The sequence below is a fragment of the Gadus morhua genome, chromosome 10, assembly GCF_902167405.1.
Source record: "Gadus morhua chromosome 10, gadMor3.0, whole genome shotgun sequence".
NCBI lineage: Eukaryota > Metazoa > Chordata > Actinopteri > Gadiformes > Gadidae > Gadus > Gadus morhua.
Window position 1 is genome coordinate 13,446,401 of NC_044057.1, and position 18,752 is coordinate 13,465,152.

General features: G+C 48.6%; 1 protein-coding gene across 1 annotated transcript in view; it reads left to right on the plus strand.

Annotated features, from left to right (window-relative positions):
- rxfp1 (relaxin family peptide receptor 1) overlaps positions 1-18,449 on the plus strand; it is a 42,509-nt gene extending 24,060 nt beyond the window's left edge. The window contains exons 12-18 of the mRNA XM_030369068.1: positions 304-375; positions 2,026-2,097; positions 3,082-3,153; positions 3,766-3,995; positions 12,536-12,946; positions 16,030-16,248; positions 17,936-18,449. Of these exons, the coding sequence (XP_030224928.1) occupies positions 304-375; positions 2,026-2,097; positions 3,082-3,153; positions 3,766-3,995; positions 12,536-12,946; positions 16,030-16,248; positions 17,936-18,399 (1,540 nt within the window). The 3' untranslated portion in view covers positions 18,400-18,449. The remainder of the gene's footprint in view (positions 1-303; positions 376-2,025; positions 2,098-3,081; positions 3,154-3,765; positions 3,996-12,535; positions 12,947-16,029; positions 16,249-17,935) is intronic.
- The last annotated feature ends 303 nt before the right edge of the window (positions 18,450-18,752 follow it).

Genomic DNA, 18,752 nt, shown 5'->3' on the forward strand with positions numbered 1-18,752 from the left:
AGAGACACTGACCTCTAGTGTGAGGGCTGCTGACCTCTGACCTCTGTCCTCTAGTGTGAGGGCTGCTGACCTCTGTCCTCTAGTGTGAGGGCTGCTGACCCCTGACCTCTAGTGTGAGGGCTGCTGACCTCTGACCTCTGTCCTCTAGTGTGAGGGCTGCTGACCTCTGTCCTCTAGTGTGAGGGCTGCTGACCCCTGACCTCTAGTGTGAGGGGTGCTGACCTCTGACCTCTGTCCTCTAGTGTGAGGGGTGCTGACCTCTGTCCTCTAGTGTGAGCGTTGCTGACCTCTGACCTCTTTCAGGGATCTGTCCAACAACCGGCTGGCCTCCCTCCCTCCTCGTCTCTTCTCCTTCCTGGGGGATCTTCTCCAACTGTGAGATACGCTCTCTGCTCCGCCAGCACACCCCCACCCATCACCCACCACCCATCACCCCCACCCATCACCCAACACCCATCAGCCCCACCCATCACCCACCACCCATCACCCCCACCCATCACCCAACACCCATCACCCCCCACCCACCACCCACCACCCATCATCCCCACCCATCACCCACCACCCATCACCCCCACCCATCACCAATCACCCCCACCCATCACCCACCACCCATCACCCCCACCCACCACCCATCACCCCCACCCATCACCCACCACCCACCACCCATTACCCCCAACCATCACCCAGCACCCATCAACCCCACCCATCACCCATCACCCCCACCCATCACCCCCACCCATCACCCCCACCCACCACCCAGCACCCATCACCCCCACCCACCACCCATCACCCCCACCCATCACCCCCACCCATCACCCCCACCCAGCACACCCACCCACCACCCATCACCCATCACCCCCACCCATCACCCCCACCCATCACCCCCACCCATCACCCCCACCCACCACCCAGCACCCAGCACCTCCACCCACCACCCCCACCAACCACCCATCACCCCACCCACCACCCATTACCACCACCCATCACCACCACCCATCACCACCACCCACCACCCATTACCACCACCCATCACCACCACCCATCACCCCCACCTACCACCCATTACCACCACCCATCACCCATCAACCCCACCCCCACCCACCACCCATCAACCCCACCCATCACCCATCAACCCCACCCATCACCCATCAACCCCACCCCCACCCATCAGCTATCACCCCCACCCATCACCAATCGAATAGGCCTACTATTCACTTTTCCTTCGGCGAATACTTGTTAAATATAGATAATATACTACTCTCTCTGGCTCTCTCTCTCTCTCTCTCTCTCTCTCTCTCTCTCTCTCTCTCTCTCTCTCTCTCTCTCTCTCTCTCTCTCTCTCTCTCTCTCTCTCTCTCTCTCTCTCTCTCTCTCTCTCTCTCTCTCTCTCTCTCTCTCTCTCTCTCTCTCTCTCCCCACTATTCACAGAGCCTGATGTGAATAATGGTTTTAGTACATACTACACATGAACACTCCAAAAATAAACAAGATGACACTTTTTGCTGGGATTTATTTGTTTTAATAAGCGGTTTAATTGTTTTAATTACGAGAAGAGTTGACCGTCACGCAATATCCCGAGTTTGAGATCTCAATCATGGGATACTGCCCAATATACCGAGCCAATCAAATAGGAGGTTCACTTGTACTGTAGCATATACAAAATATATATATATAGATAATATGCTACTCTCTGGATCTTGCTCTCTCTATTTCTCTCTCTCCCCCTCTCTCTCTAGGGTTAACCTTAACCCCATGATGATGATGATGAATAATGTGAATATATATACATATATAGATAGATAATATAGTACTCTCTCTGTCTCTGTCTCTCTCTCTCCCTCTCCCTCTTTCTCTCTCTCTCTCTCTCTCTCTCTCTCTCTCTCTCTCTCTCTCTCTCTCTCTCTCTCTCTCTCTCTCTCTCTCTCTCTCTCTCTCTCTCTCTCTCTCTCTCTCTCTTTCTCTCTCCCTCTCTCTCTCTCTCTCTCTCTCTCTCTCTCTCTCTCTCTCTCTCTCTCTCTCTCTCAGGAACGTATCGCATAACCCTATCTTCCAGCTCCAGGTGGATCACTTCGCTGAGCTCCACAAGCTCAAGTCTCTGTGAGTGCTTTCCTTCAGTGCTTTTCTGCCTCCCTTCACCAGTGTTCAGGGATCAGGGTCTGGTGCTGAAGGCTTCCATCGTAGTTCAGGGTCTGGTGCTGAAGGCTTCCATCGTAGTTCAGGGTCTGGTGCTGAAGGCTCCCATCGTAGGTCAGGGTCTGGACTCCATGGACCTTTACGACACAGGAACGTCAGGCAGCACCTTCTGCCTGGCGGTGTCTTCTGAGTCTGCGGACGTTCCTCACAGAGGACAGTGTGGTGCAGACCTCTGTCCCCTGGAGGTATCTTCTCAGTCCGTGGCAGATGTTCCCCCAGAGGACAGGCTGGTGCAGACCTCTGTCCCCTGGAGGTTTAGGAGGAGCCACCGTGGCTCCGTCAACAAAGATGAAAGAAACGCATCAAGTGAATCTGAATATATAATATATTAATATAATCCTCTTGTTAAAACCCGTTAACACACATTAACAGGCTCGGTAAAACACATGAACACTGTTAATAGCAAACTTATTAATAGTTAATTAATCATGAATAATACAAGCAAGTATTTGTATTGTCATGTAATTTGTATTCTTGTCTTGTAAATGGAACTTCGAGTCCGGAATAAAGTATTCATTCATTGATGTCCATATGAGCCGGCTGTATTGTGAAGGTTCTTTCAGACGGCGAACCGTCTGTCTGGTTTAACCGCCGTTAAGTTACTCTATCCTCATTCAATACTTATTACAGTATATCATGTATCCCTTACAGACACATTCAAACCATTATGTATTTAATCTGGTTATGACTTGTTTTTTGGCAGACGTGTGCCATGTCTCCTCTCTATACGTACTCTTTATATAATGTATGGATAATGTATATAATATATAATAAATCTAATGCAATGCTGGTATAATGTAGACATAATGTATATAATGTACATATAGTGTATGTAATAACAGAGTATCCACAGCACCAGAGACGACTCAGCCTTCTGCCCTCCTGCAGGAGTCTGGAAGGTCTGGAGATCCCCAACATCCACCGCAGGATGTTTGAGCCGCTGCCCCACCTCACCCACATGTAGGTGGTGTAATATACCTCCACCACCACCACCACCATACCTACATGTAGGTGGTGTAATATACTTCCACCATCACCACCTCACCCACATGTAGGTGGTGTTACTCCATCACACCCCACCCCAGGCACATGTAGGTGGTGTAATATACCTCCACCACCTCACCCACATGTAGGTGGAGTTACCGTATTAAATATAACTTCCACTCCTCCACCCCTCCACACTGCTCCTCCACCCCTCCACCCTGCCCCTCCTCCCCCCTGCCCCTCCTCCTTCCTCCTCCTCCTTTCTCCTCCACCCCCCATCCTCCGCCTCCCTGGTCCCCCACCCTGCTCCTCCTCCCTCCTCCTTCCTCCTCCTCCACCCTGCCCCTCCTCCCCCCTGCTCCTCCTCCTCCACCCTCCTCCCTCCTCCTCAACCCTCCTCCCTCCTCCTCCACCCTCCTCCACCCTCCTCCACCCTCCTCCCTCCTCCTCCATCCTCCTCCACCCTCCTCCCTCCTCTTCCACCCTCCTCCCCCCTGCTCCTCCACCCTCCTCCCTCCTCCTCCACCCTCCTCCCTCCTCCTCCTCCCTCCTCCTCCACCCTCCTCTCTCCTCCTCCACCCTCCTCAGCTACTTCAAGCGGTTCCAGTACTGCGGCTACGCGCCCCACGTCCGCAGCTGTAAGCCCAACACCGACGGCATCTCGTCGCTGGAGGACCTGCTTGCCAACGTGATGCTGAGGGTCTTCGTCTGGGTGGTCTCCGCCGCCACCTGCTGTGGGAACCTCTTCGTCATCTGCATGCGCTCCTACATCCGCTCGGAGAACAAGCTACACGCCATGTGCATCATCTCCCTTTGCTGTGAGTCCCACACAGGAACACAGAGCATCTATAGGGACTAGTGGAGATACTATGTATGAATATATAGTATTGATAGTATAGACAGTATAGGTACTAGTGGAGATTTTATATATGAATATATAGTATTGATAGTATAGACAGTATAGGTACTGGTGGAGATACTATATATGAATATATAGTATTGATAGTATAGACAGTATAGGTACTAGTGGAGATACTATATTTAAGCAATAGATCACGCCAGGCTGTGGTATGTGCTCATTATACCACTGTTAAGGGGCGTTGTCCGGCCCCGACGCGCAGCGGAGGGCCGGCGACCCCCTTCACAGTGGTATAATGAGCACATGCCACTGACTGAAGTGATCTATTGCTTTTATACAACGGTTACTATTATGGCGAAATGAAAGTCATAGACACACTACATTTAAAAAGAAACCAAGAAAGTCAAAATAGCCGTTTAATTAAAGAATACAAAAAAAGTAGTCCCTCCTGGCTGCCGCTATGCATCGACGGTCGCTATGCAACACACTTTAGCGTCCCTCCGAGAGAAGAGCGGTTCGCCGGCAATTTATCCCATGGAGCAGTTCACTCGCCGTGTGCCTAAGCTTTCGTTAGTCTCTCCATTGCCTTGCTCACTCCCGGAGTAACAACATTTACACGCTCTCCAGAATCCAACATATGTTTTACTTTGTAACTGTTTCTACTTCCAGGCGCGGAGTGATATGCAAACTTTCACAAAATGATCGGGCGTCATAGCAGTTATGTATACGCTCATTATACAACAGTTGGGAACCAATCAGATCGCTGGATTTAGGTCCCCCGTTGTATAAATGAATAAATGAATTTATACAACTGGGGACCTAAATCCAGCGATCTGATTGGTTCCCAACTGTTGTATAATCAGATCGCTGATCGCAGATCGCTGGATTTAGGTCCCCCGTTGTATAAATGAATAAATGAATTTATACAACGGGGGACCTAAATCCAGCGATCTGATTGGTTCCCAACTGTTGTATAATGAGCGTATACATAACTGCTATGACGCCCGATCATTTTGTGAAAGTTTGCATATCACTCCGCGCCTGGAAGTAGAAACAGTTACAAAGTAAAACATATGTTGGATGATGGAGAGCGTGTAAATGTTGTTACTCCGGGATTGAGCAAGGCGATGGAGAGACTAACGAAAGCTTAGGCACACGGCGAGTGAACTGCTCCATAGGATAAATTGCCGGCGAACCGCTCTATCGGAGCCTTCTCTCGGAGGGACGCTAAAGTGTGTTGCATAGCGACCGTCGATGCATAGCGGCAGCCAGGAGGGACTACTTTTTTGTATTCTTTAAGAAAACGGCTACTTTGACTTTCTTGGTTTCTTTTTAAATGTAGTGTGTCTATGACTTTCGTTTCGCCATAATAGTAACCGTTGTATAAAAGCAATAGATCACTTCAGTCAGTGGTATGTGCTCATTATACCACTGTGAAGGGGGTCGCCGGCCCTCCGCTGCGCGTCGGGGCCGGACAACGCCCCTTAACAGTGGTATAATGAGCACATACCACAGCCTGGCGTGATCTATTGCTTAAATATAGTATTGATAGTATAGACAGTATAGGTACTAGTGGAGATACTATAGGCCTATATGAATATATAGTATTGATAGTATAGACAGTATAGGTACTAGTAGATACTAGGATAGATACAATATATTCATATATAGTATATAGACAATATAGGTACTAGTATATACTAGTATAGGTACTATATATTCATATATAGTACAGATAGTATAGATACTAGTAGATACTAGCATAGATATTATATATTCATATATAGTATAGATAGTATAGATATGAGTAGATACTAGTATAAATACTATATATTCATATATAGAATAGACAATGGTGATTTCTCTAAAACTGCAAGGGAAGCTCGGCTTCCCCTAAAATTTCAAAAAATAATTGTCAAATATATACTGTTGTGTTAACGTTTCATTGACTAAAAATGCGTTAGAAGACGTCCATTTCGAAGAAGAGTATGTTCAGAATCAGCTGCTTATCGCAGATCGTCCCGTAGCGTCACAGTGCATTTGCCTGTTGAAGCTCAGCGTCCATCCACTTCGATGGGGCTGCATAGAACAGCTTTTTTTAGTGTGGTCCTTGGACAATGCTGCAATTATGTCCCTCCCAGGGACGCTCAGCGTCTCTGGGGTCGAAGGACGAGTGGGCTCACCTTGAAGCTGGGCTTCTGTGTGAGCATTGTAGGGTTTGATTGATAGCAATTTTTTTTTTACAATTTTCTTTTTATTCATCAATAAGAACGCAAATACAAGTCATCAACAACATCGACGACCATAATTGAAAATTAAACAATAAATAAAATAAATAATAGAAAACAAAAAACAAGGAAAACAAAAGAAAAACCTGCTGTCATGTCAATTCTGTGTCAACTGCCATAGGGTCCACCTCCTCCATTTACTGTCCATCTGTGGTCCTGTCAGCCGTAGCCCTTGTCTCAGTCTTTCCATCATATATATTTCCCCCACTGTGTCCACCCAATGGGTCTGAGTGGGTAGATCCTCACCCCCCCATTTCCTTGTAATTACCTTTTTCTCAGCAACCATAAGTATCTTGAATAGATATGAGTCTCCATCATGTACAATATCCTCTGAGTAAATATACAGATACATCAGCTCATGGTTCATAGGAAATTCGTATCCCAGGATCTCTTGTGTTAACCCATGTACCATTCCCCAGAACCCTGTTATTTTGTGACAATTCCAGAAAATATGTGCATGGTTAGCATCAGATGACCCACAATTCCTCCAACATGACTTTCTTTTCTCAGAGTAGTTATTAGATATTTTAGGAGTGATGAAAAAACGTATACGATTTTTCCAGGAAAACTCTCTCCAGGCACTCGTGAACAGGTTGTTGTCTTATGTTTTTCCCACATATTATCCCATTCATCGTCAGGTATTTCCATGTCAAATTCTCTTTCCCATTTTTCTTTAATATATCCTGTTGTGCTTTTGTCATCCATTAATGCCTTATATAATGTAGTTATAGTCCTGACCCGGGATTGATAGCAATTTTGAACTATAAAACGTCGCCGGAGCTCTCTTTAGTCCTCAGTCCAATCACAGATTTTGCAAGCGAGTCAAAAGACAAACTGCAACCTATTTCTTGATTTTTGCTTGGCGAAATTGCTGGACAATTTTCATCATGCATTTCATATACTTATACACACAATTCCTTGTTTCAGTTTAACAGAATTCCCACATTTCCTTTTCCCGTTTGAGTTTCTTGGTGTTCCTTAAAGACATGGAGTTGGACAGTGCAATGCCTCTTTGCTTTACAAACTGTTCTCATTATAGGCAACAATTGGAGCTACATCTGCAGGTGTAGAAAGGAGCATCTCCTGTTTGAAGCGGCTCAAGTCCTACACCTGTAACACAATGGGCCAAGGCTGTTTAAGAATGCTGGCCAATGAGAGGAGACAAGTCAAGACAGCTAGTTGGTATGAGTCACAGAACATTTCCTTGAAAAGGAACAGAGAGCAGAATTTACATATAAATATATTGACAATTTATATGATGTAGGCCGAAAATGAGCTTCCCCTCATTGACAGACCAGCAGCCGCCACAGCAGTATAGGTTCTAGTGGATACTAGTATAGATACTATATTCATATATAGCATCTATAGTATAGTATGCTAGGGGTAGATTCATATATAGTATAGATCAGGGGTCTCAAACTTGCGGCCCGGGGGCCAATTGAGGCCCGCGGGATGATATTTTGTGGCCCCCTACTTGACATCAAAGTTTAGTGTTAGTGCAGCCCGCGCATTGTTGTCAAACGCACATTTTTGCTGAGTGGCTTGCCACGCTTTTTTATCACTTGTTGTGATAGGGTGACCAGATGTCCCGGTTTTGCCGGGACAGTCCCAATTTTGAGTTGCGTGTCCCGAGTCCTGACAAAAACCAAAGAACGCTAAAATGTCCCGGTTTCCACCAACCACTTTGAAATGTCCCCTGTTGTCAGCGATTACATAGCCAACGTGATCTAATTATAGCCCGATTATTAACTTAGATTGGGTCAATGGTGCTCCTTTTTTTCTATGGAATACTTGATGCGGCAGACTCCACCTCCAGCGGCCCCCAGGTAAGTTGAGTTTGAGACCCCTGGTATAGATAGTATAGTATAGATACTAGTAGATACTAGAATAGATACTATGTATAGTATCTAGAATTAACTGGGTTATATATCATGTTAGTGCTGTAGTGTTTAGGCCAATATATATATATATATATATATATATATATATATATATATATATATATATATATATATATATATATGTATGCAGGGTGCGATTTGTGAAAAAAACAGAGGGGGGGATAATTTTGAGAGACATTTTATTCAGGAAAAATAACCACACAACAGTGTGAAAACTTATGAAAACAGTTGATCTTGTGACCTTGTGTATCTAAACCTTACACTTAGGCTCCATAACGTAGGCGGTAGGCCTATTTTGAACGTGAACTTAACCACTGCATTTGCAGAAATATTTTCTCATAGCTAATATTGTTTTTAAATGTGCCAAATATATATATTTTTTTTTTCCCGATATCAGTTCAACAGAAAATATGAAATACCACAATGTGCTATCAAGACGTTTTTTTTTTTTTTTATGGGTTAATCGGGTAGACTATAGGTCAGACTACGAAAACAGTCCGCTCTGATGACGCACTTCAGCCTCTTTTTTTTGCTTTCCTGTTGGCGGATCGATAGCAGCGTGGTGACCCTGCTTCAACCACATCTCTGCAAATCTGCGGGCCGGGAAGGAGGCAACATCTGGTGCATTTACAGAGATGAAAAGCAGATTGTGCAGTGTGGACACATTCATTCTGTTTCTGCCATCTGTAAGAATGCGGTTCATGGCGCTGAAAACTCTTTCACACTCGGCTGTGGACACTAGGAGCATGGAGACAGCGGTGAGAACTTTGCGCATGCTCTCTCCTGTGACACCGTGACATTTAAACTCATGGAACTCCTTCAGGAGTATGGGACTGGTTGCGGCCTCTACAGCAAGAGTTTTGTGTATGGCGAGAAGTTTTTCATCGCCGTAGAGGATGCGCTCGTCTTCATCAGATGGCCAGTTTGATGGATTTAGAGCGGCGGCGGCAGAGATTATCCCGTTGTCATCCAGCCTGCGCTCACGCGCGACGCCTCTGACTCGCTCCCGGTAGATCAAAATCACAGCACAATCAAAATGAAGACGGACCCTGTGTATTTTGGTTGTTAATTATTACGATGTAATGGTGAAAATACTTTGGGTGGGGGGGATAATTTTTATCCCCACCGAGGATAAAAATAATTCAGCAGAGGGTAGGACGTGTAAACCAGAGGGGGGGATAATCCCCACCATCCCCACCGGCAAATCGCACCCTGTATGTATGTATATTGTAGCGGGCCTGTGGGTGTGGGGTTTCAATGCCACCAAGTTGAATAGATATTACGACACAACACAAAGAGAGCAGTTCAAAGGGATGGTTTATTTACAGGGTAAATCGGTATAACCAAGGGAAAAGGGTAATCCGAAGTCCGTAGTCCGTGTGCGGGTCTCTCACTCTCTTAGCCGTACCGAGCTTCCAGGCGATCACACGGATCCTGCCTGCTCGCTAGCCCTAGCCCTAACTCTGGCTTGTGGTAGCCTGCTCCTCTCTTCAACAGCAAGCACTCTAGCTTAATGGCCTTCAGGCCTGCCTCTTTACCTGGAGGAATTCCATATATGTCCTGGGGGTGGATCCAGCTGGTTGCCAGGCCCACCACTCCCCTCACTCCTCCCTGCCGTCTGCCACAATATATATATAATATATATATATAATATATATATATATATTTATACAACGGGGGGCCTGAATCCAGCGATCTGATTGGTTAATAACTGTTGTATAATGAGCGTATACATAACTGCTAGGACGCCCGATCATTTTGTGAAAGTTTGCATATCACTCCGCGCCTGGAAGTGGAAACGGTTACAATACAAAGCATAAAAGTAGTTGTATAAAAGCAATAGCACAGTTCACTGAAGCCTAAAAATATGTTGAATGATGGAGACGAGGGTGTAAATGTTGGAACTCCGGGAGTGAGCAAGGCGATGGAGAGACTAACGAAAGCTTAGGCACATGGCGAGTGAACTGCTCCATAGGATAAATTGCCGGCGAACCGCTCTAGCCGAGCCTTCTCTCGGAGAGACGCTAAAGTGTGTTGCATAGCGACAGTCGTGCATTTTGAAGGCAGCCAGGAGGGACTACTTTTTTGTATTATTTAATAAAACAGCTACTTTGACTTTCTTGTCTTTTTTTAAATGTAGTGTGTCTATGACTTTCGTTTTGCCATAATAGTAACCGTTGTATAAAAGCTGTGGGTCGCTTTGAGGCCCTCCGCTGCGCGTCGGGGCCGGACAACGGCCCTTAACAGTGGTATAATGAGCACATACCACAGCCTGTCGTGATCTATTGCTTAAATATATAGATATATATAGATATATTAGTGCTGTCAAGCGATCAAATTATCTAATCACGATTAATCGGATTAATGCCATAGTTAGCTCACGATTATTCGCGATTGATCATATATATTTTTTCTATGCTAAATATCCCTTGAATTCTTTGTCCCATTAATTTTTCTCATTTTAATGCTCTTATCAACATGGAGAAGTGCATCGGCTTTCCTTGTGCCAATGTTTTTTTATTGATAACAACATTGGCATATACTGATCAAAACAGGACGGTACAAAAAAAAAGCCTATAATGCAATTAAACGATGAACATACAAAGATATGCCTTGAACATAGCAGTCAGGCTACTGCTTCTTTGTTCTGAGCCCAAACATTTTTTTTTTTTTTTATAATAATTTGCGTTAATCGCGCGTTAAAAAAATTAACGCCGTTAAAATTGGTTTGCATTAACGACGTTAATAACGTGTTTAACTGACAGCTCTAATATCTTAGTGGTGTTAGGGTTCAACTGAACAGTGACCTGCAGGTGCTATTTACCGATAGGATAAAGGCTGAGATAGTTGTTTCTGTGTCAGACATCAATCCCTCTGCAACACGCTCTTATTTCCTCCGACCTGCCAAAGCCCTCCGCCTGTGAGGAGTCCTACCACAATAAGAGCGCGGGCGTTCCTGCGCTCTCCCTGCTGTGGCTGGGGCCGTAACGAAAGCTGGCCTGGTCGAGGCGCTGGATGTGGTGGTCCTCCTCCCTGATCGCTAGCTCGTTAACGCAGAGAGCGGCTGATCGAAGTACCTGGAGCACCTTAAAGAACACTATGGCTCAAAACGATCCTGCTGGGAGTGGAAAACCCTGCCCACGAGACCTGTTCCTTCTCTTTGGGTCTCCAGATGAGATCTCCATCTGGACACTGATGCTGATTATAAAACCTGGACCTCGATGTGGACGAGAGGCCGGCTGCTGTTTGACCAACGTTCCCTGGTGGTGGAGAGTTCTCCGTGGTGGAGAGTTCTCCGTGATGGAGAGTTCTCCGTGATGGAGAGTAGTCCCTGGTGGAGAGTTCTCCGTGGAGGAGAGTTCTCCGTGGTGGAGAGTTGTCCGTGGTGGGGAGTTCTCCGTGGGGGAGAGTTGTCCGTGGTGGAGAGTTCTCCGTGGTGGAGAGTTCTCCGTGGTGGAGGGTGCTCCGTTGAGATAGCCCTGCCCCCCCATGGTGGGATTAGTGCTCCGTGGTGGTGGTGATATCAGGCTGGTGGTTGAGAGGGCTCCGGCCCCCCACTGCACAGGGAGCAGGCTGACTGCTGGTTCCCAGCAGCCTGAAGGCCAGCCAGCCCAGTGCCGCTCTCACGCAGGGAGGATGAAACCAGCTCACAACGGGGGTCCGATCAGTGGGGGGGGCAGATCAGTGGGGCGGGGGCTGATTAGGGGCGAGGGGGGGGGGCTGTGAGCGCCACAGAGTGACGAAGATGAGTCCATTAGGACTTCCTGTTGAATATTTAATCACTGTTTTGCCGTGGGCTGTAAAATATGCAACGACTAACGTTCAATGGTGTTCTTCTCCGCATTTCAAAGTCAATAGTCATGCATTCATAAAATATGTACTTTGTAATGCTACTAAAGATACACAATGATACAATGCTTTTCAGCAGAGTTGATGTGTCACACACTAAGGTCCCTGCGTCCACTGTCTAACCCCACCTGTCTAACCCCACCTGTCTAACCCCCACCTGTCTAACCCCACCTGTCTTACCCGTCAATCTAACCCCCACTTGTCTAACCCCCACCTGTCTAGCCCCACCTGTCTAACCCCCACCTGTCTTACCCCATACTGTCTTACCCCACCTGTCTACCCCCCACCTGTCTACCCCCCACCTGTCTACCCCCCACCTGTCTAACCCCCACCTGTCTAACCCCCACCTGTCTAACCCCACCTGTCTTACCCCACCTGTCTACCCCCCACCTGTCTAACACCCACCTTTCCAACCCCTACCTGTCTAACCCCACCTGCCTAACCCCCATCCGTCCCCCCAGGTGCTGACGGGCTGATGGGCGTGTACCTCTTCATGATCGGGGCGTACGACCTGAAGTTCCGGGGCGAGTACAACCGGCACGCCGTGGCCTGGATGGACAGCGCGGCCTGCCAGGTGGTGGGGGCGCTGGCCATGCTGAGCACCGAGGTGTCGGTGCTGCTGCTCACCTACCTGACCCTGGAGAAGTACATCTGCATCGTGTACCCCTTCCAGTACGTGACCCCGGGCTGGCGCCGCACCGTCAGCATCCTGCTGGCCGTCTGGACCCTGGGCCTCCTCATCGCCTTCCTGCCCCTCGCCGGCAACCGGCTGTTCAGGAACTTCTACGGCACCAACGGGGTCTGCTTCCCCCTGCACTCGGAGCGGCCGGAGACGCCCTGGGCCCACGTCTACTCCATCGTCATCTTCCTGGGTGGGTGGTGCTCCACGCCACGCCCGGCCCTGATGGAGCACACGCACCTCTGGGAGGGACCTCTGGAGACCAGTAGGACCTCTGGAGACCAGTAGGACCTCTAGAGACCAGTAGGGCCTCTCTAGACCAGTAGGACCTCTGGAGACCAGTAGGACCTCTTGAGACCAGTAGGACCTCTGGAGACCAGTTGGACCTCTAGAGACCAGTATGACCTCTCTAGAGACCAGTAGGACCTCTAGAGACCAGTAGGACCTCTGGAGACCAGTAGGACCTCTGGAGACCTTCTGAAGGCCTATATAGACCGGTAAGACTTCTAGGGGACTTATGGAAGCCGCTGTAGACCACAGACCTGTCAGGGATTGATAGTCCTCTGTAGACCACAGACCTGTCAGGGATTCATAGTCCTCTGAAGACCCTCTTCATGCAAAATCTGTTGAAGCCCTGAGGCCCTTATATATATTATGCCTCCGCATCCCCTCCTCCTCCTCTTCCTCTGCTTCTCCTCCTCTCAGCATCTTCCTCCTCCATCTCTTCCTCCGCCGCTCCTCTCCTCGGCCTCTTCCTCCTCCTTTTCGCCTCTTCTCCCTCCATCCTCCTCCTCATTTTCTCCTCTCCTCCCCTCCTCCTACTATTCTTCTCCTCCTCTTCCTCTGCTTCTCCCCACAGCATCCTCCTCCCCTCCTCCTCCTTTTCTCCTCTACTCCTCCTCCCCTCCTCCTCCTTTTCTCCTCTCCTCCTCCTCCCCTCTTCCTCCTTTTCGCCTCTCCTCCTCTTCCTCTCCATATCTTCCTCGCTTCCCTAAATTTGTTTTGTCAAAACCAATTATGTGCTTTCTCCCCCAGAGCAATAAGATTGTCACATCAAATAACACTGGGATTTGTGTGCGTGTGGGTTTGGGTTGTGCATGCGTGTGTGCGTGTGTGCGCGTGCGTGCGTGCGTGCGTGAATGCATGCGTGTGTGTGTGTGTGTGTGTGTGTGTGTGTGTGTGTGTGTGTACGTGTATGCGTGTGTGCGTGCGTGTATGCGTGCGAGCGCGTGTGTTCGTGCGTGTGTGTGTGCGTGCGTGCGTACGTGAATGCATGCGTGTGTGTGTGTGTGTGTGTGTGTACGTGTATGCGTGTGTGCGTGCGTGTATGCGTGCAAACGTGTGTGTGTGCGTGTGTGTGTGCGTGTATGCGTGCGAACGTGTGTGTGTGCGTGTGTGCGTGCGTGTATGCGTGCGAACGTGTGTGTGTGCGTGTGTGTGTGCGTGTGTGTGTGTGTGTGTGTGTGTGTGTGTGTGAGTGAGCCTGCTAGCAAAGGGATCATGTTCACCACAGGAGTTTGTCATGAAAAAATTATGAAAGGAGCTAACAGCCAACAAACTAAAAGTAGGACTATCAGAGTCCTCTGGTGACCAGCATGTTGTTCTCTACTGCTCTGGTCTGAAGACCAGCCTTGTTGTTTTCTACTGGTCAGTTTTCTAGTGGTCTGTTCTATACTGGTCTGTTCTCTACCGGTCCGGTCTGTTCTCTACATGTCTGTTCTCTACTGGTCCGGTCTGTTCTCTACTTGTCTGTTCTCTACTGGTCCGGTCTGTTCTCAACTGGTCCGGTCTGTTCTCTACTGGTCTGGTCTGTTGACCAGCCTTGTTGTTTCCTACTGGTCTGTTTCCTACTGGTCTGTTCTCTACTGGTCTGTTTTCTACTTCTCTGGTCTGTTCTCTACTGGTCCGGTCTGTTCTCTACTGGTCTGTTCTCTCCTGGTCCAGTCTGTTCTCTACTGGTCTGTTCTCTACTGGTCTGGTCTGTTTTCTACTGGTCTGTTGACCAGCCTTGTTGTTTTCTACTGGTCTGTTGACCAGCCTTGTTGTTTCCAACTGGTCTGTTCTCTACTGGTCTGGTCTGTTTCCTTCTGGTCTGTTCTCTACTGGTCCGGTCTGTTCTCTACTGGTCTGTTTTCTACTGGTCTGGTCTGTTTTCTACTGGTCTGTTGACCAGCCTTGTTGTTCCTTACTGGTCTCAGTGTTTACATAGACGTGTGGCGCAAATTGGACATTAGAATCAACACCGAGCACTACAAATTGATTCTGCTTTTATTTATTTATTTTTTACGCGATTTTGAAATATAAATATCGTTCCGTTCATTCATCTCCGCATAGCAATCTTTCTCCCTGTCATTCTCGTTCACACACGCACACAGAGACAAGCGCACATACGTGCGCGGGTACACTACCACTTATTGGATGATCCAACTTATTGGATGTAACATATCACTGTTACATGCACACGCACTGACAGCGGATTCGCCCACTCCTCTCAACGCGCCTACAAAGGAAAACCCGAAGCAGCGGGATATTTGCGAATAATGTGAAATGCGGTTATAGTTTAGATAGATTATGGTGTTAGACCCCCAGCCTGTTCTGCCGTCGATTTGAATTCGCTCTGCAGCAGGGGCTGGAGATCGGGAAGATCGGGAGGTCCACTTTGAAATGAGTTTTGTGCCTGATTGCGCAATTATGCAAATCGAGCAATCCCCCCCCCCCCTGCCCCATCAGGACTCCACGTCTAACCCCCCCCCCTGGTCTGTGGGAAACACCGGGTCTCTTCTGGTTCTCTTCTGGTCCAGTCTGTTTTCTATTGGCCCGGTCTGTTCTCTACTGGTCTGGTCTGTTTCCTTCTGTTCTCTACTGGTCCGGTCTGTTCTCTACTGGTCTGGTCTGTTCTCAACTGGTCTGTTCTCTACTGCTCCGGTCTGTTTCCTTCTGGTCTGTTCTCTACTTGTCCGGTCTGTTCTCTTCTGGTCTGTTCTTCACTGCTCCGGTCTGTTCTCTACTGGTCTGTTCTCTACTGGTCCGGTCTGTTCTCTACTGGTCTGTTCTCTACTGCTTCGGTCTGTTTCCTTCTGGTCTGTTCTCTACTGCTCCGGTCTGTTCTCTTCTGGTCTGTTCTCTACTGGTCCGGTCTGTTCTCTACTGGTCTGGTCTGTTCTCAACTGGTCTGTTCTCTACTGCTCCGGTCTGTTTCCTTCTGGTCTGTTCTCTACTGGTCTGTTCTCTACTGCTCCGGTGTGGTGAACCCCTCTCTCTGGCTCTGTTGCTCAGGTCTGAACCTACTGGCCTTCCTGATCATCGTGCTGTCCTACGCCAGCATGTTCTACAACATCCAGACGACGGGCACGCAGACGCCGCTATACACCAACCACCTCCGCAACGAGCTCAGCATCGCACGGCGCTTCTTCAGCATTGTCATCACCGACTCCCTCTGCTGGATCCCCATCTTCATCCTCAAGGTGCTGTCCCTGCTGCAGGTCGACATCCCAGGTTAGCACGCACACACACAGACACACGCACGCACACAAACACATTCTGCTGCAGGTGGACATCCCAGGAACACACGCACACACAAATTCAACGGTAAAACGTGGAATATTGATTTTTTTTTTCTTGAAGTTTTCCATAATTTGGAAGAAGTTGATAAAGAAACAATATCAAAGTTGGCCTGATTATTGTAGTAACCTGAATGATTTTTTATTCAGACTAGTAGGCATTAATACATAAGTCTGTTTTCGATCGCACTGTTTTTAGTGGGGGGGGGGGATTCGCTACTTTGAGAAACCTGTCACAGATGCCGGCCAAGTCCTCTTAAAAACTATCAAATTAGGACTTTCGGCTTCAAATAACAATAACAAACAATGCCCACAATAGTAATAAGATTTAGGCATTTAACCATTTCGAATGAATGAATTCATGTCATGCATTACTTCGTTCATTCATTCTTCTTGCCAAAAAGAAAGGTTAGAAACTAACTATCAGCAGACATGTAGCTCAGTTTGCCTACCAAAAAAGTAGTAGCCTTTGTGATTACGGGCTGCTTGTCTAAAAGCTAGCTAGCTGTCTGATTATTTCGGTTGCTAAGCGACGTCAACGTCTTTGGCGGACTATTTCTCTGCTGATCAACGCTACGAATGCTGGTAACAAATAAATTGTATCCAGACACACCGTGTGAAGTTATTTTTTTGACGTGTATAGTTCACCGTCATGCAGGCTAATAAATAATAAATAATAGATCTGTTTTCGGCGCATTTAGGTCTATCTGCCTAAGCCGGCGTTGAAATAATTTCGATGTTGAATGTTTATGGCGCAGTTGGCGAAATAAACATTGATTTCATACAAATCATAAAAGCCTCTACCTGTGTCATTGTGTGTGCGTGTATCCGAGGTGCGTGTGTGCATGCGTGCGTGCGTGGGGGGTTCTTGATTGACCGATTTTCTAATATTATTTGAATACTTCTCAGCGAATATTTAATAGTATTTTTGCCAGAAATGCACATCCCTATTAGAAGGCGGATGGATGTCTTGAGCACTGTCGTCTCCTCCTTCCGCCATGATTCCAACTTCAAGAAACTTAAAAAAAAAAATTGTTGTAGGCTACACAGTGCGCCTGCGCGGCAACTTCAAGAGACTCGGATGAAGCGCTGGGAAGTATTTAACGGTTTTCACACCGCGGGCGCAGTTATCCACCGAGATAATAATTGTATTTTACATGAAAACAGTAATTGTTATTGACAAAAAATTTATAGGGGTTTACCGTTACACCGGTTACCGTAACATCCCTACCTGAGAAACCCCCCTGTGCATGTCCCTGTTTTGAGCTACGAGCTAGTTGAGATGTTTCAGATTAAACTTTATAATTTAAACTACTCTGACTTTGATCTTGGGTCGGGACAGACACTACAATATAGATGTGGACATCACAGGCTGTGTACATCTAACACTGACTTCTCCTTCTGATTCTCTCTGTTGCTCCCTCTCTCTCTCTCTCTCTCTCTCTCTCTCTCTCTCTCTCTCTCTCTCTCTCTCTCTCTCTCTCTCTCTCTCTCTCTCTCTCTCTCTCTCTCTCTCTCCCTCCCTCTCTCTCTCTCTCCCCCTTTCCCCCTCTCTCCCCCCTCCCCCTCTCACCCCCCTCTCCCCTCTCTCTCTCTCTCTCTCTCTCTCCCCCCCCCCCCAGGTACTATCTGCTCCTGGGTGGTGATCTTCATCCTGCCCATCAACAGTGCTCTGAACCCCATCCTCTACACCCTGACCACGCGGCCCTTCAAGGAGACACTGGTCCGCGTCTGGTCCAACTACCGGCAGCAGAGGCCCCTGCTGAGGGCCCCGTCGGCCCACCACCCCTCCCTGACCTGGCAGGAGATGTGGCCGCTGCAGGAGAACAGCCCTCCCCCCCCCACGCCCCCGGAGGTCCAGACTTACCCCCCCGAGAAGGTCAGCTTCAGCCCCCCCCGCCCCCTCCACCGGGACTCCCCAGAGAAGGTCCACCTACCGCCCCAGGACCCGGTCCAGGTCTCCCCTCCCTATGAGGTCCACCTCGACCTCCAGCAGAACCTCCAGATCCTTCATCCAAACCAGATCCAGACGACCCCCCCAGGGAACCACTCCCTACTCCTAGACCCTGTCCTAGACTCCACCTAGGCCCCCTCCAGGACCCCTCCCCACCAGGGCCACCCCCCAGGACAAGACCCCACCTAGACCCCCTCCATGAACCTCCACCCTCCCCTCCAGGTCCACCCCCCACTCCTAGACCACTACCAGACCCCCTGCAGGACCCCCCCCCCCCCCGCCAGGCCCACCTTCCACTCCTAGACCCCTCCTAGTCCCCAAGTAGACCCCCTTCAGGACCCCCTCCCCACCAGGTCCGACCCCCACTCCTAGACCCCTCCTAGAGCCCATCCAGGACCCTCTGCCCCCCAGGCCCACCCCAGACCCCACCTAGGTCTCTCCCTCTCAGGGACGAAGCGATGGTGGACCGGAGGCGGCGTGATGTG